General features: G+C 41.1%; 1 protein-coding gene across 1 annotated transcript in view; it reads left to right on the top strand.

Moving 5' to 3' along the window:
* The window catches only part of DRAM1 (DNA damage regulated autophagy modulator 1), a 30042-nt gene extending 11149 nt beyond the window's left edge, over nt 1–18893 (top strand). The window contains exons 3-7 of the mRNA XM_034778835.1: nt 731–873; nt 7687–7864; nt 13229–13287; nt 15848–15940; nt 17164–18893. Coding sequence (XP_034634726.1) covers nt 731–873; nt 7687–7864; nt 13229–13287; nt 15848–15940; nt 17164–17208 — 518 coding nt within the window. The 3' untranslated portion in view covers nt 17209–18893. The remainder of the gene's footprint in view (nt 1–730; nt 874–7686; nt 7865–13228; nt 13288–15847; nt 15941–17163) is intronic.
* Nucleotides 18894–19235: the final 342 nt, after the last annotated feature.

The raw sequence follows: 19235 nt of genomic DNA, 5'->3' as shown, positions 1-19235 counted from the left end.
ATTCGCTGATGTAGTCAATTTTCATATGTAAATAGGTCCTTGATAGGAATTAATTGAGTATTAGGGCCTATAGATTGAGTATCAGAGCCTAAAGACTGAGTGATATTTTGGCAAAAAATATCCGTATACACTAGTTTGGAGGGTTCTTATGGCAAGGGCTAGTCAGAATTGGGCCCCAAGCGTTGAGAACAATTTCAGATAACATAGTTGAATGCACTTTTTTTCCTATTACTTACATCCAACAAAGAAACTATATGCTGGTCATTAACAGATGTAGTTCTGGAATATAGAGATCTATCAGGGCAGACTAAAGACTAATAAACTGTCCATCTTCCAACTTAGTGCTCGTCTCCCTGTCATAACCTATCCTGACATGGGCTACATGGTTGTCAACATTCTCTGCTCTCTAAAATCCAAATTGTAATGGGACTGAAATGACCCTGTTTCCTAAATTGTCCCAAAGTGATTTATGGGGACACCTGGGGAAAATAGTATTGAGGAGACCCCTTCAAAATGTCATCTGAAAATAATACATGTAGAACTTACTACTTTTTAGTCCCCATTCCCACTCCCATCACAGTAGAATTAGAGAAGATATAATTCAGTGGATAGTGGTTTTAAGTTAATTTTGTAAATGTATATGTAATTTCACCAAAGAAAATGAAAAAGTATAACATAATTGCATGATAAATGAAATAAACGTTTTGGGTGGTTTTTTTTCTGTTTTTAGGTGCAGCTACAATGTACATCAGATATTTAATAATAGAGAAGCAAAATGAATCATCAAATTTTATGAGTCCTTCATGTAACTTAATTGCATTATGTATTGGATTTCTGGGCTGTATTGGAATGGGCATTGTTGCAAATTTTCAGGTATGGTCCAATTTTAATCACAAATCTAATTTTAAAATTTTAACCATAAAAAATTATAGATCTAAATGGTTAATGCTGTATTTATGGATTGGTAAATTAACAACATGAGAAACAGTGTCCTTTTTTACTTCCATCTGTTCCACTAGTCTTCCAAAGGAAATATTTGGCTCCTAACTCTCTTAAGGCCAGGTCTACACTAGAAACTTTTGCCTGTGTAGCAGTATCGATTAAGGGTGTGATTTTTGGTGACATTTCTATTCCAACAAAAGCTCTAGTGTAGACATAGTTAGACTGGCATAAAAGTGCTTTTACCTGTTTAGCTTATTCTATTATTCTTCTATCAGCACTCCTTTGCTGATATAAGTTACACCAGGCAGATTTGCTGGTATAGATATACTGGCAAAACCTTCTCTAGTATAGCATAGCCTTATTAACAGATAAAGAGAGGTTAATAGCACCAGTCTGCAAGTTATCACTCCAGTGGAACAAGTGATCTGTTAAGCCTTTCAGGTTTGGAGTGGAGGGCAAAACAAATTATGGGTACATCTACACTACAGCGGGGAGTCGATTTAAGATACGCAAATTCAGCTACTTGAATAGCGTAGCTGAATTCGACGTATTACAGCCGACTTACCCCGTTGTGAGGACGGCGGCAAAATCGACTTCTGCCGCTTTTTGTCGGCGGCGCTTACTACCACCTCCGCTGGTGGAGTTAGAGCGCCGATTCGGGGATCGATTGTCGCGTCCCGATGGGACGCGATAAATCGATCCCCGAGAGGTCGATTTCTACCCGCCGATTCAGGCGGGTAGTATAGACCAGGCCTAGGTCTTGTCTACCCTAGCTTTATTGGCAAACCCCTCCTATTGGAGATTCAGTATATACCAGCAAAAGCTGGGACTGCTTATATCAGGGGTAGGCAACCTATGGCACGTGTGCCGAAGGCGGCACGCGAGCTGATTTTCCGTGGCACTCACACTGCCCGGGTCCTGGCCACCGGTCCGGGGGCTCTGCATTTTAATTTAATTTTAAATGAAGCTTTTTAAACATTTTAAAAACCTTATTTACTTTATATACAACAATAGTTTAGTTATATATTATTGACTTACAGAAAGAGACCTTCTAAAAAGGTTAAAATGTATTACTGGCATGCGAAACCTTAAATTAGAATAAATAAATGAAGACTCGGCACACCCCTTCTGAAAGGTTGCCGACCCCTGGCTTATATGCTTAAAGTTAGGCACAAGTGATAGTACCTTCCTTTTTTGAATGAGGATGGACTTAAGCATGTGTTTACGTACTTTGCTGAGTCAGGGCGCATAAGAACATAGAAGGCCATGCGGTTTAGAAGGATATGTGAAGGTAGATGTGCCCCAGAGCACAGAAATTTTGCAACTGTAAGAAGTAATGGGTTGTGAGCTAGGCTGAAGTTTGTGTGTATGTGCAATTTGCATCTTCCCACTGCCTGAGAAAGTAAGTCTTGTTCTAAGAACACTTGAGTGGAAATATTTTGTTTTTTATGTTGCAAGCCATTACAGTTTACACTGTAAAATTATAAGCAAATGACTAGGATAATTTACTAATTCCATGTCTTTGTCCACTTCTCTTTCTTTTAAAAAGAAAGCAGCCCACTTCCTGATCTTAAAGATACTTGACCACATTGGGTAATTAGTGTTCTCATAGAGCAACAGAACACACACCATCCGTTTAGAGACCAAGTAAAAGTATATTTTGAGCTTGATGTGCAGCTAGTCAGCTTCTTATCTGTCAACTGATACCATGCAGGATGCAGCAGACTCCAATTTGGGCTGAAAACTAAGGATTTCTTATGCTTTCCAGGCTGGTAGACAGTGGGAACATTGCAGAGGTGAGGGCAAATTTTAGGAGTGCTGATTAGCAGGGAGGGAGACTGGCTGTTCTACTAAGAGAACTTTTGGGCCCAATGGACACTGTGAGGTTCTAATATCCCTTACCTCCTAATATGCGTCCCATGCTTGCTTTCTGTATTGTCCTGCTTCACCTCTCTCAATACCATTACTCCTCAAACATTTTAACTACAAATATTTTTGAGGCATCTTGAACCAGAAATAGCCCCTCCCTTTGCCATTGCCCATTTGCTGGTAGCACTCTTCATGCTCCTAAGATGCCAGCTCTGCTCCTGGTGGTCCCCTCCTCCTCTTTCTCTCAATACATGCTGTGGAGACAGAGCAGAGAGCGAGAACCACTAGACCAGACACAAGAAGTGTTACAGGAGCAGAGTTGGCAATATCAGTGCAAAATCAAGAGCTCCAAATACTGCAATGAAGAGAAAAGAGTAAGATAGTAAGCAGAATGACATGAATGTGAGGTTTGAAATCTTGCAATACAGAAGGTCTAGAAATATTTTATTTGAAAAACACAATAATAAACTTCTCCTAGCCCTGGTCCGTGACCAGAGATCAGAAAGAAACATTTTGATCTCTGCCCATTATCTCTTTTATCATCTATTTTTTATTTTAACTTTCTCTCTCCAACTCTTTTGTTCTTTCTTAAAAGTTTCTTAATAAGGTTTTGGGATCTTCTCAGAAAGCATAAGACGAGTTCTCACTGATTCTGACATTCCTTATTTTACTATTTGTACTGCAATACAAACCAGTCAGGGCCCCATCGTGCTTCATGTTGTACAAACATATAATAAGATACAGGTCCCTGCCTCAAACAGCTTACAGTCTGAAGAGACAAGACAGGCAAAGGAAGTATCATCCCCATTTTGCAGACAAGAGAAAAGAGATATTAAGTGGTTTTATTGAAGGTCACACAGGAAATCTGTTGGAGTGCTGGAAATTGAACCCTGATCTTCTGGGACCCACGCCAATATCTTAATCACAAGACCATGTTACCTCTCTGAAAGTTACTTCTTAACTAGATGAAAATGAGACAGCAAGCAAAGTTTCATTATTGCCTCACTTTCCTTCTCTGTGCTGGACAAGGAAAGGAATACACAGAATTGCATGGGAACTCTTCAGAAAGTAACTAATGTAAAAAACATCTAAATTCCACCATTTTCCCCAATTCTTTTCTAGCTTGAGAAAGGCATTCTACACAACAATATAAACTCCTGCAAGAGGTGCAAAAGGCCATCCAAACCAAGTGTTTTGCAATCATTGCAAAGTTCCTGTGTTAGGGCTTCTGCAAACCTAGTATAAAATCAGTTGATTATGTCCCTTGAGGGGAAAAAACTGTGGGATGTTATGAAATATTTCTTTAATCTTCCTTGATATGTCATGTAGCCTGCTGTACTTTATCAATAATTTGCCAAAAGCCAGAGCCAAACAGTATGTTTAAATAATTTACAGCATTTTGCACAGTTTACCAGCTTTGATTTCATCTCTGAAATCTGGATATTTGAACTTTCATTTATTATTATGATTGTCCTTGTATAGTAAAGTTCATTCTTAGTAGAATTAATCTGTTTCAAGCCATTTACTAAGTATAGAATGCATTAATAATTAATTGTTTGCCAGTTTCCTCACGTGACTTAATGTGATCACATATACTGTAGGGTTTTATATACTAAGGGTAGAAGATTTCTCATTTGGAGCGGAGGAAACCATTTTAATGAGACACGAAGACAGAAACATATTTTTTGTTGGAATGGAGAGGCTATAGACCCATCTTTTTATTCTGCCATGTTTGTTATGTGACTTTCTGATAACAAGCTCAGTCATACATTGTTAGGCCACAATATAGGCACATTTTGTTTTGTACACAGTATTGTGCTTGTATAGTAATCTAACAATGTACAATTGTGTATAGGGAAGGAACAGAGAAGAACAGTAATAGTCAACCAGAGAGAGCTGAGGAGAGAAGAGAGATAAGGCCTGTGAGTTAGCAAATCCATGGATGGTTTCAAAAACGGAGGAATACAGTTTTGCAAGTAGTAAACATTGGATGTTTCAGGCTAAAAAGTCTCCAGTGCAGTGTCCAGCACTGTTAATATTACCTTCAGGCAATATTTTGTAACGAAAGGTTTACACACTGTAGAAATTAAATCATATAAATCATGCTTTGCATCTTAAAAATAATCCCTGCTATTATTGATTTGTTCTATCGGTAGCAAACAAATCCCTGTTGCACTGGTTGGACCATCTGGTGGTGATGCATAATAAAAACATCTTCCCCCAGAAACCAAAACCAACTCCAACCAGGAAAAGATGAAGCAGGAATGAAAAATAGTTTAGTAGAATCAGGAAAACAACTTTGACATAAAACTCAGAGAGGGAGCCCAGTCACATCACTAATTTTGATTTTCATTTGATCATGCCTGTTTTACCTACTCATCTCTTAATGAGGGCTGTCAAATGATTAAAAAAATCACGAGATTAAAAAAATTAGTCATGATTAATTGCAGTTTCACTTGCACTGTTAAACAATAATGGAATACCAATTTAAATATAAATATTTTTGGATGTTTTCCTACATTTTCAAATATACCAATTTCAGTTACAACACAGAATACAAAGTGCACAGGGCTCACTTTATATTAGTTTTTATTACAAATATTTGCACTGTGAAAAAGATAACCAAAGAAATAGTATTTTTTCAATTCACCTCTGAGCTTGTGAAAACATTTCAATTTCACACATGCTGTGAATTTTATAATTTGCTTTTATCTACCCAAATCTTGTGAGCTCTATTGTTAATTTTTAATCATCAAAATTAGTTGTAAGGAAAGTTTTTTTGTCATTTTGGTACTGGGGAAGGCAGGATGGAGAGTATAATTGTAATGGTATTGCTCCTGAATGCTCAGCAAAACAGCAGGAAAGTGTGGGCGGAAGATAGCTAGCAATGTTTCCTAAAAGCAAAAGAACTTCTGGGAAGGTGAACAGAGGTGAATCAGGTGTTTATTCTCTATTTTTAATCATACAGTATTTTAAAATACAGAAGTGAAATACAGTTGGTGGGATGGTGTTAAGGAGCAACTGACCATTAAAGGAGAAACTCCTCAGAGCATGAGTTAGGTAAAGCAAAAATCTTACATCTATGGGTCTGATTGTGCCTCTTAGCCATTGCCCCTGGACAAAGGAGGTTCCCCCATATCTTTGGCCACTAGGCTTAGTCCCCTAGCTATTAGGTATCTGGTAAATTTTCTGAGCCCTTTTTTGGCATGTATGGAGGCTAGGGTGAGAGGCAGAGACGGTCCAAGAAATAAGTTAGAAAAGAAGAGAACAGTGGTGCTGGTATCAACACGTGTAGTTAAGCTTGTCTAACACTTTCAATTATGAGACCCTGTTTTCTTATATAGATAGCATGGGGGGGGGAGGAAAATAGAGAGGAGGAGCCATTTAGATAGCACAGTAATGGACATAGTATAAAAATCTGAACAGAATAAAACACAACAAGGGGGGTGTAGAAGGAGTGAAGCAAAAGAGAAGCGGGCGGCGGGGGGGAGCAGATATTGAAGACAACAACAGGGTAAAATTACACCATCATAGGAAAGAAAAAGGGGAGAAAGGTGGCTTCATGCCAGGAAGGGAAAGAAGATATAACAAAAGCAAGGAAGACGTGTTCTATTAATGCTGCTTTGCACTGCTCTGGTGGCAGAAACCAGCTTAAAAACTGGTTTAACTAGCTCTGAGAGGATTTCTCTGGCACAGAGGTGATATAGATCTGGCATAGTTTAACATATGTAGTTTATACATTTAGAGAATCCAAGAAGTTCTTTTGACTGTCCATATACTTTATTTTACTGTAGGTTTCACTTCCAGATATATTTCAGAGTGAGAGAATCTTCAATAAGCTGGATATCACAACATAAATAAAGATGGCTGATGACATGGAAAGGGGAAGGAGCTCAGGGGGTTGACAGAGGGATATGGAGATTTTCACATCAAAGTCACTGGTTTGGACTGCTGCACACCACCCTCCCCCCAGCTTTTATATTGCACACTCTCGGACTGACCATCTGATAGTGGGGGATTTGAAGTGACCTGGCAGTTCTAGTCTCTTACCAGCAGTGAGGGAAAACACCACCAAAACATTTCATTGGCAGTTGCAGCAGAAAAGCCAAGGACTGGCTAGGTATAGAGAATATGAACTTATCACTCCTGAAACCAGTCCCGCAAATATAAAATGAAGGCATGTTGGCAAATAGCATAGGCAATCTTGCATCATCTGTGTGGTACCTCTTTTGTGGGAAAAGCACTCAGTTTGCCAGTGGCGTCAAGCTGGTGGCATCTTTCACAATCACTAAATTGTACAGGAGGTATTTAGGATTTAGCTGGAACTGGTGGAGATGGTAGTGTTGTCTGAGTCCTTTTCTCTGGCCTGGTTCAGGTCAGACATCTCTCAGGATGATGAAGGCCCAATGTCCCAGGAACTGGTGGGGCGGGAGCCAAGATGGTGAAGCTCACCTCAGTACCCAAATTTCCCTCCCCAAAGTCTCTTTAAGGACCCAAAAAGGGAGGGATGGGTGGAATAGCTAGTCTCCTCATTTTTTCTCTACCAATTAGGCCTAATTTCCAACACACCAGCTTTGGTTAATTGATTTCTGGTCCTCTATTCCTCTTGTTTACTAGTTAACATTTTAACACAGTCCTTGAGTTATATCAGTCAACCTTTTTGTTCATACAAATTCAGTCTGTCTCGCTTTTGCTCCTTTTCCCTTCAACAACTGTTGTTATTGGTTATTGACACATTCCTTAACCTTTCCCTCACCTCCCACAGCTGAGCTCACAATTAGGACAGATCTGTAGGCCCAATTTTTACAATTGGTTTCTAGGCACTACTGTAATACAAATAACAACAGATAATCACTCTGCTGATTCTCTTTCCAGGAGTTATCTGTTCCCAGCGTCCATGATGGAGGAGCTCTTGTGGCTTTTGGCTCTGGTGTTGTTTACATTGCACTTCAGTCTGTCATCTCTTTCAAGTCATGTCCACAATGGAACAGTCACTGTACATGTTATATCAGGATGGCCATCTCTATAGTGTCATGCATAGCTGTCATTCCCAGTATCCTTTTTGTGTATCACATTGTTGTATCTTTACACACAAATGTTCTTCCTCTGACATTAAACCACTTATAAAGTAGGATAAATACCAGGCTACTGCATATATTGCAGATGGAGCACCATGTTTAGCAAGTTAGCATTGTAAGAAGCATGAATGGCCGTTACCAGATCTTTCTAGAAGCTACACCTCAGTTGTCAGTAGTGTATTTAAGTCTTATGCCCTTGTTTCCTACTATTTATTTATTTATTTATTTTTGGTTGGGGAGTGGGGAAGAAAGCAAAGGGGAATCTATTTTAAGAGACAGCTAGTGAATGTAAATACAACACACAGTCCAGCACTCATGTACAAGAGTTAACCCTATAATAACCAGCCACCAACACTCTACATACAGGTCAAACTACCCTGTAAGTAATAAAGAGGGCAGGTGGGAGCCTACCCACATTTGGCCCTCTGACTGAAGAGACAAGCAGCCATCCCTCAGGCCTTTGGATCTGGCCTGCGGGATTGCCACCCCTGTGGCACTACGGGCCCTGCGCCGCTCCCAGAAGTGGCCGGCATCACGTCCCTGCGGCCCCCGGTGGGGGTGGGCAGAGGGCTCAATGTGCTGCCCATGCCTCCAGGCACTGTCCCCCACAGCTCCCATTGGGCAGGAACGGGGAACCGCGGCCAATGGGGTTTTCGGGGGAGGTACCCACAGGCAAGGGCAGTGCGCGGACCCCTCTGCCCCCCCCTCGGGGCTGCAGGGATGTGGGGCTGGGCATGGTGCGGGGCCAGGGCAGGCAGGCAGTCAGGACAGGCAGGCACTGGTGCACACTGCTGCCACCCCGGAGCCGCTCCAGGTAAGCGGCACCGGGCCGGAGCCCGAACACCTCCTGCACCCCAACTCCCTGCCGCAATCCTGCACCCCAACCCGCTGCCCTGAGCCCACTGCTGCACCTTGCACCCCTTCCTGCACCCCAACTCCCTTCCCTGAGCCCCCTCATACACCCGGCACCCCTCCTCTGCCCCAACCCTTTGCCCTGAGCCCTTTCCCACACCCCGCACTCCCTCCCACACCCCGCACTCCCTCCCACACCCCAACCCCCTGCCCCAGCCCTGCATGCAATTTTCCCACCCAGATGTGGCCCTCGGGCCAAAAAGTTTGCCCACCCCTGTTCTAGCCAGTATTGTCTCCTCCTGTATAAAAGATCTAGCCATCTTCGGAGTGTTAGCTAGAGGAACTAAATACAGTACCTCCTCACTTAACGTTGTAGTTATGTTCCTGAAAAATGCGACTTTAAGTGAAACAATGTTAAGCAAATCCAATTTCCCCATAAAAATTAATGTAAATGGGGGGGTTAGGTTCCAGGGCAGCTTCCCTTACTCTGCAAGCACGGGGGTGGGGGGGCTCAACCCTCAGCCCTCCCACTCCACCCCTTCCTCCAAGCCCCCACCCTTGACCCTGCCTCTTTCCCCCCCACCTCCTCCCCCTTTACTTCACACGCTGCATCCTTGCTCCTCCCCCCTCCCTCCTGCCTCCAAAATGCCGCAAGCCAGCTGATTGCCGCCGTTAGGAGGCAAGGGAGGACTGGGGGAGGCGCGCCGAGTCCTCGTTCCTCCCGAGTCCCTCCTACCCAGGGCAATCAGCTGGCTTGCAGCGTTTAGGAGGGAGGGGGGAGCGAGGTCTTGGCGCAGGCTCCCTCTCCCTCCCGCCCACCTCCTGCCCGGGGCAATCAACTGGCTTGTGGCGTTCGGGAGGCAGGGGAGGGAAGGGGAGTCTGGGCGCCAAGTCCTCGGTCCTCACCCCTCCCTCCTGTCTCCAAACTGCCGCAAGCCAGCTGATTGCCACTGGCGGGGGGCAGAGAGGGAAGGCGCTGATCCGCAAGGTCTGCCGGCGGGCGGGAGGCTGCCAGCTGTGAAGAAAGCAGGCAGCCAAACAACGTAAGCGTGGAGCATTGCACAACTTTAAATGAGTATGTTCCCTAATTGATCAGCAACGTAACAATGAAACAATGTTAAGCGGGACGACTTTAAGTGAGGAGTTACTGTACTGAAATGCATAAGTTCCCATTACGTAGGCACTTTCTGCCTCTATTTCCTCTCATTGAGTTCCCAAAAATAATCCACACAGTCTTTTTGCCCACTAACTCCCCTGCTTGGAATCTGCATTTATTAACAAAACAATCCTCAACTTGAAGTCCCAACATAAAGGACTCCCAGCTCTTTTTAGTTAGAGTCCTTCCACAGACCTCTGCCTTCCTTGTCCAACTCTCTGACTCCAAGAAGTCAGCAGGCAACCTCCCTCTGCTACTGTCCTGCCCCTCCCTTACTTTCTCAGGGTCTTACTCCCAGGCTGCTTCCCTGGAGTTGTCAGCTTCTGCTTAGACCTTTCTTCAGAACCAGCCACAGTAACCTAACTTACTCCCTCCGGTTCCCTTTCTCCAAACAATTCTCTGCCCTTTATGAGGCCCACATGGGGGCAGTGACAGCCTGAAACAATCAGTCCTGCCCCCTCTGGCTAGGATATAATTAATTAGCATACAGGGGTGTGATTGAACAGGATTGGCTAGCCTCAGACCTCCTGGCCCTTAAAGGGGCAGACCACCTTGCCATCAGAGTATGTGCAATAATTTACTCCTGGAGGAATTTTGTGCCAAAAAATTAAAAATTCTGTGCACAATACTTTAAAATTCTGCAAATTTTATTTGTCAAAATAACACTAATCACACCAGTTTCAATTAGTTTGGTAATGTATTTCAAAATACCTGTCAGCAAGTATGTCTGTAACAGTACAGACACACACAAAAAATTCCCCCAGGAGTAGAGAGTTAAAGAACCCCCTATGACAACCCAGTTCCTGTTTCTCTTCCCCCTCCCTCTCCCAAAGCCTAGCTGGGGGGACTAGAAACCCACAACCCCTCCACCCCAGAGCCCAGCTGCGGAAGCCCCCCCAGCCCAGATATCCCCCAGAGCCCAGCCATGCCACCCCCTTGCCCAGATACTCAGACCCCTTCCCACCAAAGCCCAGCCATGGGTCTGCCCCAGCCCACACACCCATCCTCCTACCCTCCCCCCGGCCCTCAGAGCCCAGAGGGAGAAACAGCCTGATGCTGGGTCACAGGCTTGTGTGGAGTTTCCTGCACAACACCATCTCCTTCCCTCAAGGCATGTGGGGAACTGAAGCTGCTGGGAACCATCTAGCTCCCTCCCCCACCCCCTGGCAGTGTCTTCTATGTGCTAACTGGGCTCTGCTGGGTCCAGCGGCTCCCAGTAGCAGCCAACAGCATTGCAGCCAATTTCTATGGGGGAAAGGAAATTCTGTGCGCACAACATTAATTTCTGTAAAATTCTGCTTTGTACAGTGGCGCAGAATTCCCCCAGGAGTAGCAATAGTATGCAGCAATTGAAGTTATACAAATGTTTCAGAAGGCAGACTATGACCTAAGGTGCTCACATTCACAGCTTCTCCAGCTCACAGTGGTGAAAATTGTTAGCATAACACGGGACTACGCTGGTTGTTGTCAAGTATACGTCTTAAATTTGCAGCTTCTCTCACTCATGGTGGTGAATGTTCAAAATGCAACTCATGACTGACTCACATCACTATGCTGGATAATACCAAGTATATTTATGTACTTGTCTGCTCGCTTCAACCTGTTTCTTTCAATTGTTTTATATTTTAAATATTTGTAATAGCTTTGTGTATGTGAAGAGGTCAGAAATACTAATTTGTAAATCAGGTAAGAAATCCTGCTCTGGGAAAACTGAAGTTTATTTTATTATGCTGCCTGGCCATGCCACGTGGAAACTAAAAACAGACCAAAGATGACAAATAATATTCACTTATTTCATAATCTGTATAATTGCTGACTGTCTCGTGATTCTGCTGGGCTTGTGACAGTTGCAGTATTAGTGAGAAAAGGAACTCTGCTGTGAAGTTCCTGTAGAAAAAAGAATGTTTTTCTTGTATATAAAATGTATATTTTATACAGATAAAACAAATTAAATTTTACATAAAGAAAAGTTATGATCACTTGTGCGCCAACTGCTCTATTGGTGCATTCAACCTAATTGACAGGACAGTGTTCTTGTATAAACTTACTACGAGCTGCTAAATATGAGTCACAGCAACCAAGCCTCTTGAAGAGAAATCACCTCTGTTGATCATTGTTTTAATCCTTCTGGTTCAGATGAGTAAACTGTAGTGAACAGGACTACTACTTATTGACAGGTTTCAGAGTGGTAGCCATGTTAGTCTGTATCAGCAAAAACAACGAGGAGTCTTTGTGGCATCTTAGAGACTAACAAATTTATTTGGGCATAAGCTTTCGTGGGCTAAAACCCACTTCATCAGATGCATGGAGTGAAAAATACAGTAAGCAGTATATATATTACAGGACAAAAAAAGATGGGAGTTGCTTTACCAAGTGTGGGGGGGTCAGTGATAACGAGGCCAATTCAATTAAGGTGGATATATAATATATACTGCTTACTGTATTTTTCACTCCATGCATCTGATGAAGTGGGTTTTAGCCCACGAAAACTTATACCCAAATAAATGTGTTAGTCTCTAAGGTGCCAAAAGGACTCCTCATTGTTTTTATAACTCATTGAGTTGATCTGTCAGTTGGTATTATTAACTAAGCATATAATAAATCCAGTGACAGATGAACCAGAGTGAAACCATTAAACATCAGGCTAGAAAATGTTTGGGGGGATTTTTTTTTCATTTCAGTGCTATCTCCATCCTCATCATCTGACTAGGTTCCCTCCTGCCACAGATAGCCCTAGAAACCAAAAGTTGATCAAAGCTTGGTCATGAGGATCCTACTCTACCCCTTCATTTTGGCACCCACAATTTCCCCTTTATACTGAACTAGATGGCCACGGTGGTCATTCTCTGGCTGGGAGACTTGGTGAACTACCTTCTTAGAGGCTAACCAGAGTGTCACTCCACAGATAGGGGAGCACCAAAGCCCACTGAAGTCAATGAGAATCATTCTATTGACTTCAGTGGGCTTTGGATTGGACCGTAAATGACAAGCAGTGTTCACACAAATGATTACACATCTTAGCCACACAGCCAGGGTCTACTTTTGGTTTCTTCTCCTGTCCATAAGAATGCCTCATCTCACTGTCCCTCCTTTACAAAGACCCCTAATCTTATTTATTCAGAGTGTCTTTTGTGTTGATCACTGTAAGACCCTTTGTGGAAATATACTATGTTTGCTTGGCTTTTTAATATTCTGATTTAATACTGCAGTGTAACTTGTTGTTTGGTGTCTTCAGTCTTAGAGAATGACTGAAGATGCATTATAAATAGAAATATTTACATTATTATTCATTAAGCAATTTTGATGATTTCCTTTACATTATTTTCCCCAGTGATTGCATGTGCATCATTAATTTCCATAACAAAAGTTGACTGGATTCCAGGTGAAAAGGTAAACCCTTAATAGGTAACCAATTTAATCCTGCAGCCTATTAGCTTGGGTACGCGATGCTATGTACTTTTAGGCACATGTAAGGACAAGAGCACAAGGAATTTAAATAGTGTATGACCATAAACAAGCTGTCAAACCTCTGGCATTTCCCTATTTAGGGAAAAAACAGTTAACACTGGGCTTCTTAAAATCAGTGACGGGGAAACCTCAAAAGGGTTGGACTTTCATTTTAAGTAAGCGCCCAAAGTTCCAGACAATCTGATTATGCAAAATTGAGTGAGAAATCTTATGATAAAACCTCTCTAGAAGTGACTTGTTTCATTATTCAGTGGTTCCTTATGCAACCACATCCTCAAAAAATGAAATTAATAAAATAATCAGTCTGATCACCAACCCTCAAGGATATCTTGGTTTGAATTATGGATGATGGTTTAGCTCTGGTCTTTATTTTACTGTACTTTTTCAGCATTCCTAATTAAAGCCTTGCCCCTGATTAAGCATTTAGGATCAGATCCAGAGCCTTTTGCAATCAATAGCAGTCTTTCCATTAACTTAAATGGATCAGGATCTTAGAGCACTTGTGGTGATGACTGGGAAGGATCTCAAAGTTGGATTTGTGGACAAGCTATACCACAGGAGGGAGCACTTTCTCCACAAATGAAGTAAAAGAATGCAGTGCCTGCATCTTGTTACTAAAGTTTATAAGGGTAAGCTGGGCAATATGCTTAGACAAAACAGTGGAAAAGCAGCCGAGAAGATGAATCTTCACAAGTTAGATATTTTTAATAATGTCTAGCTCCTGTGTTTGTGTTATGGGATGGGGTCCTTTTATTGAAACATTTGGCATATTTAAGAAAACCCCCCTTTCATTCTGTTTGTGCCCCATTGCAAGAGAGCTTCTAGCACAGCTCTTTTACCAAACACTCTGGGTGCAGGCACAGTACATGTGATATGGATGGCCATCTCTAAAATGTCATGCATTTGCTTGAGCCCTACCTCTATTGACTTCTGTGGCTTTGAATGAATGCCTTGAATTTGGGCCATTGTCTCCCTCATATTTAACATTTAATAGGAATGATTATGGCCAAGGTGAACTTATTTTTATATCCTTCTACTGAGGATTTTCCCCCTACAGTTTATTCACTTTATTATGCAATACATATTATTTAATGATAGAGTATGCAAAGCCTCTAGCAGGGGTGGCCAAACGTACTGACTTTCCGAGCTGTATATGATAATCTTCAGAAGTTTGAGAGCCAGGCATGCGTGGCTCGGCTCGGGGCATCAGCCCTGCAGGATGCGCCTGCTGGGGCTCGGGGCTTCAGCCCAGCGGGGCATGTCTGCCAGGGCTTGGGGCTTCAGTCCCGCTCCTGCGGAAGCCCCAAGCTCAGCAGGCGTCTCCTGCGACGCTGAAGCCCAAAGACCCACCCTCCCGGCAGGGCAGAAGCCCTGAGTTCCCCCCCGCCCCAGTCTGGTAGGTGGAGAATGCGGAGGGGGGAGGGCAAAAGGGGGGCTCTGAGAGCTGCACTTTAACTGTAAAAGCGCTGCATGCAGCTCGCGAGCCATGGTTTAGCCATCCCTGGGCTATATATTTAGTACTCTGTGAAAGCTTAAACCTGTATTAGCTTTCAGGAAACAAAGCACTGGGCAGATCTTCTGAGTCTCAGTCTGGATCAGATATTTGCTGAAATATAGCGGTTTGGGAATGGGAAGGGAAAAGAGAATTTTTTTTTTTGCTAATTTTTAAATTTTGGTTTTTAAATAAATAGAGAGATATTGATCTAACTGGAAATGGAGTGACTTTATTATATAAAGTTCACGTCTCTTCATCAAGGTGCAATAACTTAAAATGTTCTGGAAACCTATAATTTATTGCACAGTTTATAAACTGAATACTGTCAAGGAAATGTGTTTATTTTTATTGGTTGTTTGTTACATATGAAGTCACTAGTTTTGTTATGCTTTTCACTATTTCATAATGGTACAAGTTATGTATATATGCGATATATAGAATATTGGATACGTTTTCCTTTCTCCACTCTTACAGTACTTTTTAAGGAGCTAATCCTGCAAATTTCTGAGAGCCCTCAACTCCTGCTGAAGTCAACTGGTGTCGTGGGCTCTCAGCACCTTACAAGAAGCATTCAGCACCCTAGTCCAAGTAATAAACATCCTAGAATAAAAACATTTGAGCATTGAATGCAGGAGTTTGTTTTTGCTGCAGATGACATCCTCAGAGTTTTCAAATAGAACTAGTTATATGCCACAAATAGACAAATAAGAGTAGAAGGGACGTTTTACTCAAGCAGCTGTTATTCATACATTCCACATTTTTCCAAGATGGGCATTACGCTAAACGTTTTTCTCTACCCAAACCTAAAGGAAAGGGCAATTCCAAAAATGTAAGCAAGACCAGCCATTTACAGATTTGATATTTCCCTACATGTACATTAATGAGAATTTCTATTTTTGTTTGATTTGCCATTTCTGTCTCCCATTCCATGTTAATTTTGTTTTAGTGTTTTATATGGAAGTATGTTTTGTTTCTCATTTCCATCAGGATTATACTTATCATTTTGTGAGTGCAATCTGCGAATGGACAGTGGCCTTTGGTTTTATCTTCTTCTTCTTAACCTTCATTAGAGATTTTCAGGTTGGTATTTATGAGCCTAAGCAGTAGTTAAAAAGGACTATCAATTATATAGTGATAGGTACTATAGAAATTAATAATTTTTAACCAGAGCTAGAAAGGTCAAAGATATTCACATACAGATTTTATAACAACACACAGAGCTTATTTCTGGGCTTCCACCAGGAACATTTTTACTTTAATTATTTAATCATTCAAAATCCAGTGCCAGATCCTGAGCCCACTTAGGTAAATTGATAACTTTACTCATGTGCCTATGTGTTTGCAGGATCAGATCCTGTAAATAGTAAGGTACAAGTGTATAACATGGCACCAAACTAAGTGAAGTAACTCACTTTGACTTGGGTTTTGTCTATTTTTTAAAAACATTTTGTTTTTAAGAGGGATTTTATGTAAAAATTCACTTCATTTCAATCAGACCCCCCCCTTTTTATTTTTTAAAGTTGTGCACTTTGATTTATACTGTCCAATAATTTGTGCAAGGATGTACTTGTCATTCATTTTTCCTTTTTAAGATAAAATACTTTTAAAAATATTGAAGTGAAAGCCTTCTAATGGGGATAGATTGCACCCTGATAGAACTGAGCTGATTGTTTAGTATTGAGCCTCTTGCGTACTTATTGCCATACTACCAACTGTGGTATCTGTTCTCTGAAAATAGCATATATGCATAATGCATTCCTGGACACAGCACCCTACTTGCTCTCTCTGCCACCAGCAGGACTCTCATATCATGGCCAGACAATGCAATAGTCAAATAAACATAGGGCTGGGTAGAGCAGCTTCAAATTACACACAACTCAAAATGTTACGGTATTAAAGATTTAACCAAACATGTACGCACACCGTTTTATTAAAATAAACAGAAAATGCAAATATCTTATCCTAATTTACATCCTACAATAGAATATGAACAAAATATGAAAACTGTCAGATTTAGGCACTCAGAGAAAGGGTAAGTCTTACAGCATTGCACACAATTCACACACTGTAGTTTCAAACTCCAATCTCTGACACTTTTTAACCAACACAGACAGAAAACCAACCTATATATTACAATAGACTCTAAACAAAAATCTTTTCCTTTCCAAAATTCCAAACGCTCTCATCATGTTCTACCTTTTGCTAAAACATCCCAACGCAGTCGCTGTGGTCCCTAGTATTGTACAGCACAACATTATGTAATTAATTTATATTAAAGTGATCTTATTTTATTTTTCCTATAGGGAGTTACCTTAAGGATATTAACAGAAATGCATGAAGACTTCTGATAATAGAGAAATTATATTTTTATCAATGAACATTGTAGGATTTTTTTTATTAAAGAAAATGTTGCAGTGAAACGAGGGATTTCAATGCTGATATGACATGAAGCCACTGCATCAACTCTGCAATCTGCATGATCCTATCCAAGGACACCTTTTTAATACTAACATTTCTAAATGCACTTTTCTCCTGAATGGGCTCTCTTTAGTCTGCATCCTTGCAATATTTTGTAATTTTTAATACTGTTTGATCATTTTAAAAAAGGTACCAAAAGGTGACCTGTAAAAGCACTTTCAAAGTCTGTCAAAGTGTACAACAGAGGCTCCTCAACTTTTCACTTTAGAGCACATGCTGTTTTTTCTATTAATAGTAGTCTGATTAATGGAAGTAGTCTTAAACTGAAAAGGAAAATACGGTTTTCATATTATTTGCAAAGTGTCAAGAAAGTGAACAAAATTAAATCAGTTTAATTTTAATTAGCATGTTAGATTGTGCTTTTCTCCCACATTTTGAATATTCTTTTGTCCAGGTCTATGCCCTGTTAAGTTGCAAGACACTGGGTAGGAGGAAGAGAGGTTGTGAGCAGACACGGGTAACTTTGTTCCAAGGCCTACAGTTTTGTGGTTTACTGGATTTACTGTCAAGCTAATGGGTACATTATAAATATCCTATATGGAAGTCTAGACATTAGTATTGCTTGAAAAGTGTTTTCTGCTCATCAGTTTCTGGGGTTTTGTGAGAACATGCCCATTTCTTCTTCCCTGTAGAAAGCTAAAAGCTCATTTTAATGGTGGCTACTGGGTAGCTTAAACTGAAGAATGTAATGGGAAGGCACGGGATAATAAAATACTACTTTTCAGAAACAGTCAGAGGGAAATTGGATGGTCTGACATCTTAATGCTGTTTGACTAACATGGACAAGGTCTTCCAGCATATCTTTCTAACCAATGACAGCAGAAGGAGAGCCTACCCTAGAGTCATCAAAAAGAGAACTGAAAAGGGAGGAGAGGAGCCACTTGTAGTTATATAAAGGAACTGACTATCATTACTGGAGGGCATCTAAGATCGGGATAGGCTGTGGCATATGCTGCTAAAAATTTTTTACTATAAATCTTTTTATACCTTGTTTTTTAAAGAAACTATTACTACATTTGAAGAGTCTGGGATGGAAGTTTGTTATAATAATTGAAGAGTCTGCCATATTTCAACTAACCAGGACTTAGCACTTGCTAGTATCTGGAGGCAGAAATATTCTTCATGGACTATAGAGAAAAGACAAAATTTAATTGGATCCATACAGGGTACTAACCACTGAGCTATAAGGCTAGTTCAGCAAAAATTGTACTTTCCATGGCATATCACAATCATTTGCAGAAATACTGGTGATTGTCATTAGGGGTTAATTTTATATTAAATATCATGTACACTATCAGTAAAGAGTGATGTCTAAGACTTGCCAGCTGCTAATGCATCCTTTGATATGTATATTAAACTTAAAGCCAAATTCAGTTGAGTCTTCATTTCTTTTATTAATAATTCGGAAAAAAACCCTACAAAGTTTCCTTTTAAGATTCCGCACAGCCAAAATAGTGTGACTTTTTTTCTGCTTGACAGCACTGGCGGCTTTGCTATCTGTAGTGTTCTGCCTTGAATTTGAAAGTGTAACCATGACGCCTCCTGTTGAAAACCTATTCCAGACAATAAATGCAAGAGATATGCCTGGCTGATTAGAGAATGTGTGTTCCATGGGGAAAGAAGACACAATGTTATATAGCATTTATTTTGATACCTCACAAGGCCGTAGGACTCACAATAACTTCAAGGAAAGGGGAACTTTAAAAAAAGGAACAACAGGATTTAGAAACCTGGGAAAAGTTAGGAAATTTGAATTCATAGACTCAGCATGAAGCACAATGAAGAATATTTCATTAGCGTGACAGTTAGCCACGTGAGATGCTTACTCTGTATTTTCAGTCATAGCATCTTGGCACCAAGCACACGCCGAGCCAGGATACAGAACCATAAAGAGGAA

The sequence above is a fragment of the Trachemys scripta genome, chromosome 1, assembly GCF_013100865.1.
Source record: "Trachemys scripta elegans isolate TJP31775 chromosome 1, CAS_Tse_1.0, whole genome shotgun sequence".
NCBI lineage: Eukaryota > Metazoa > Chordata > Testudines > Emydidae > Trachemys > Trachemys scripta.
This window is presented reverse-complemented; position numbering and strand designations above follow the sequence as displayed.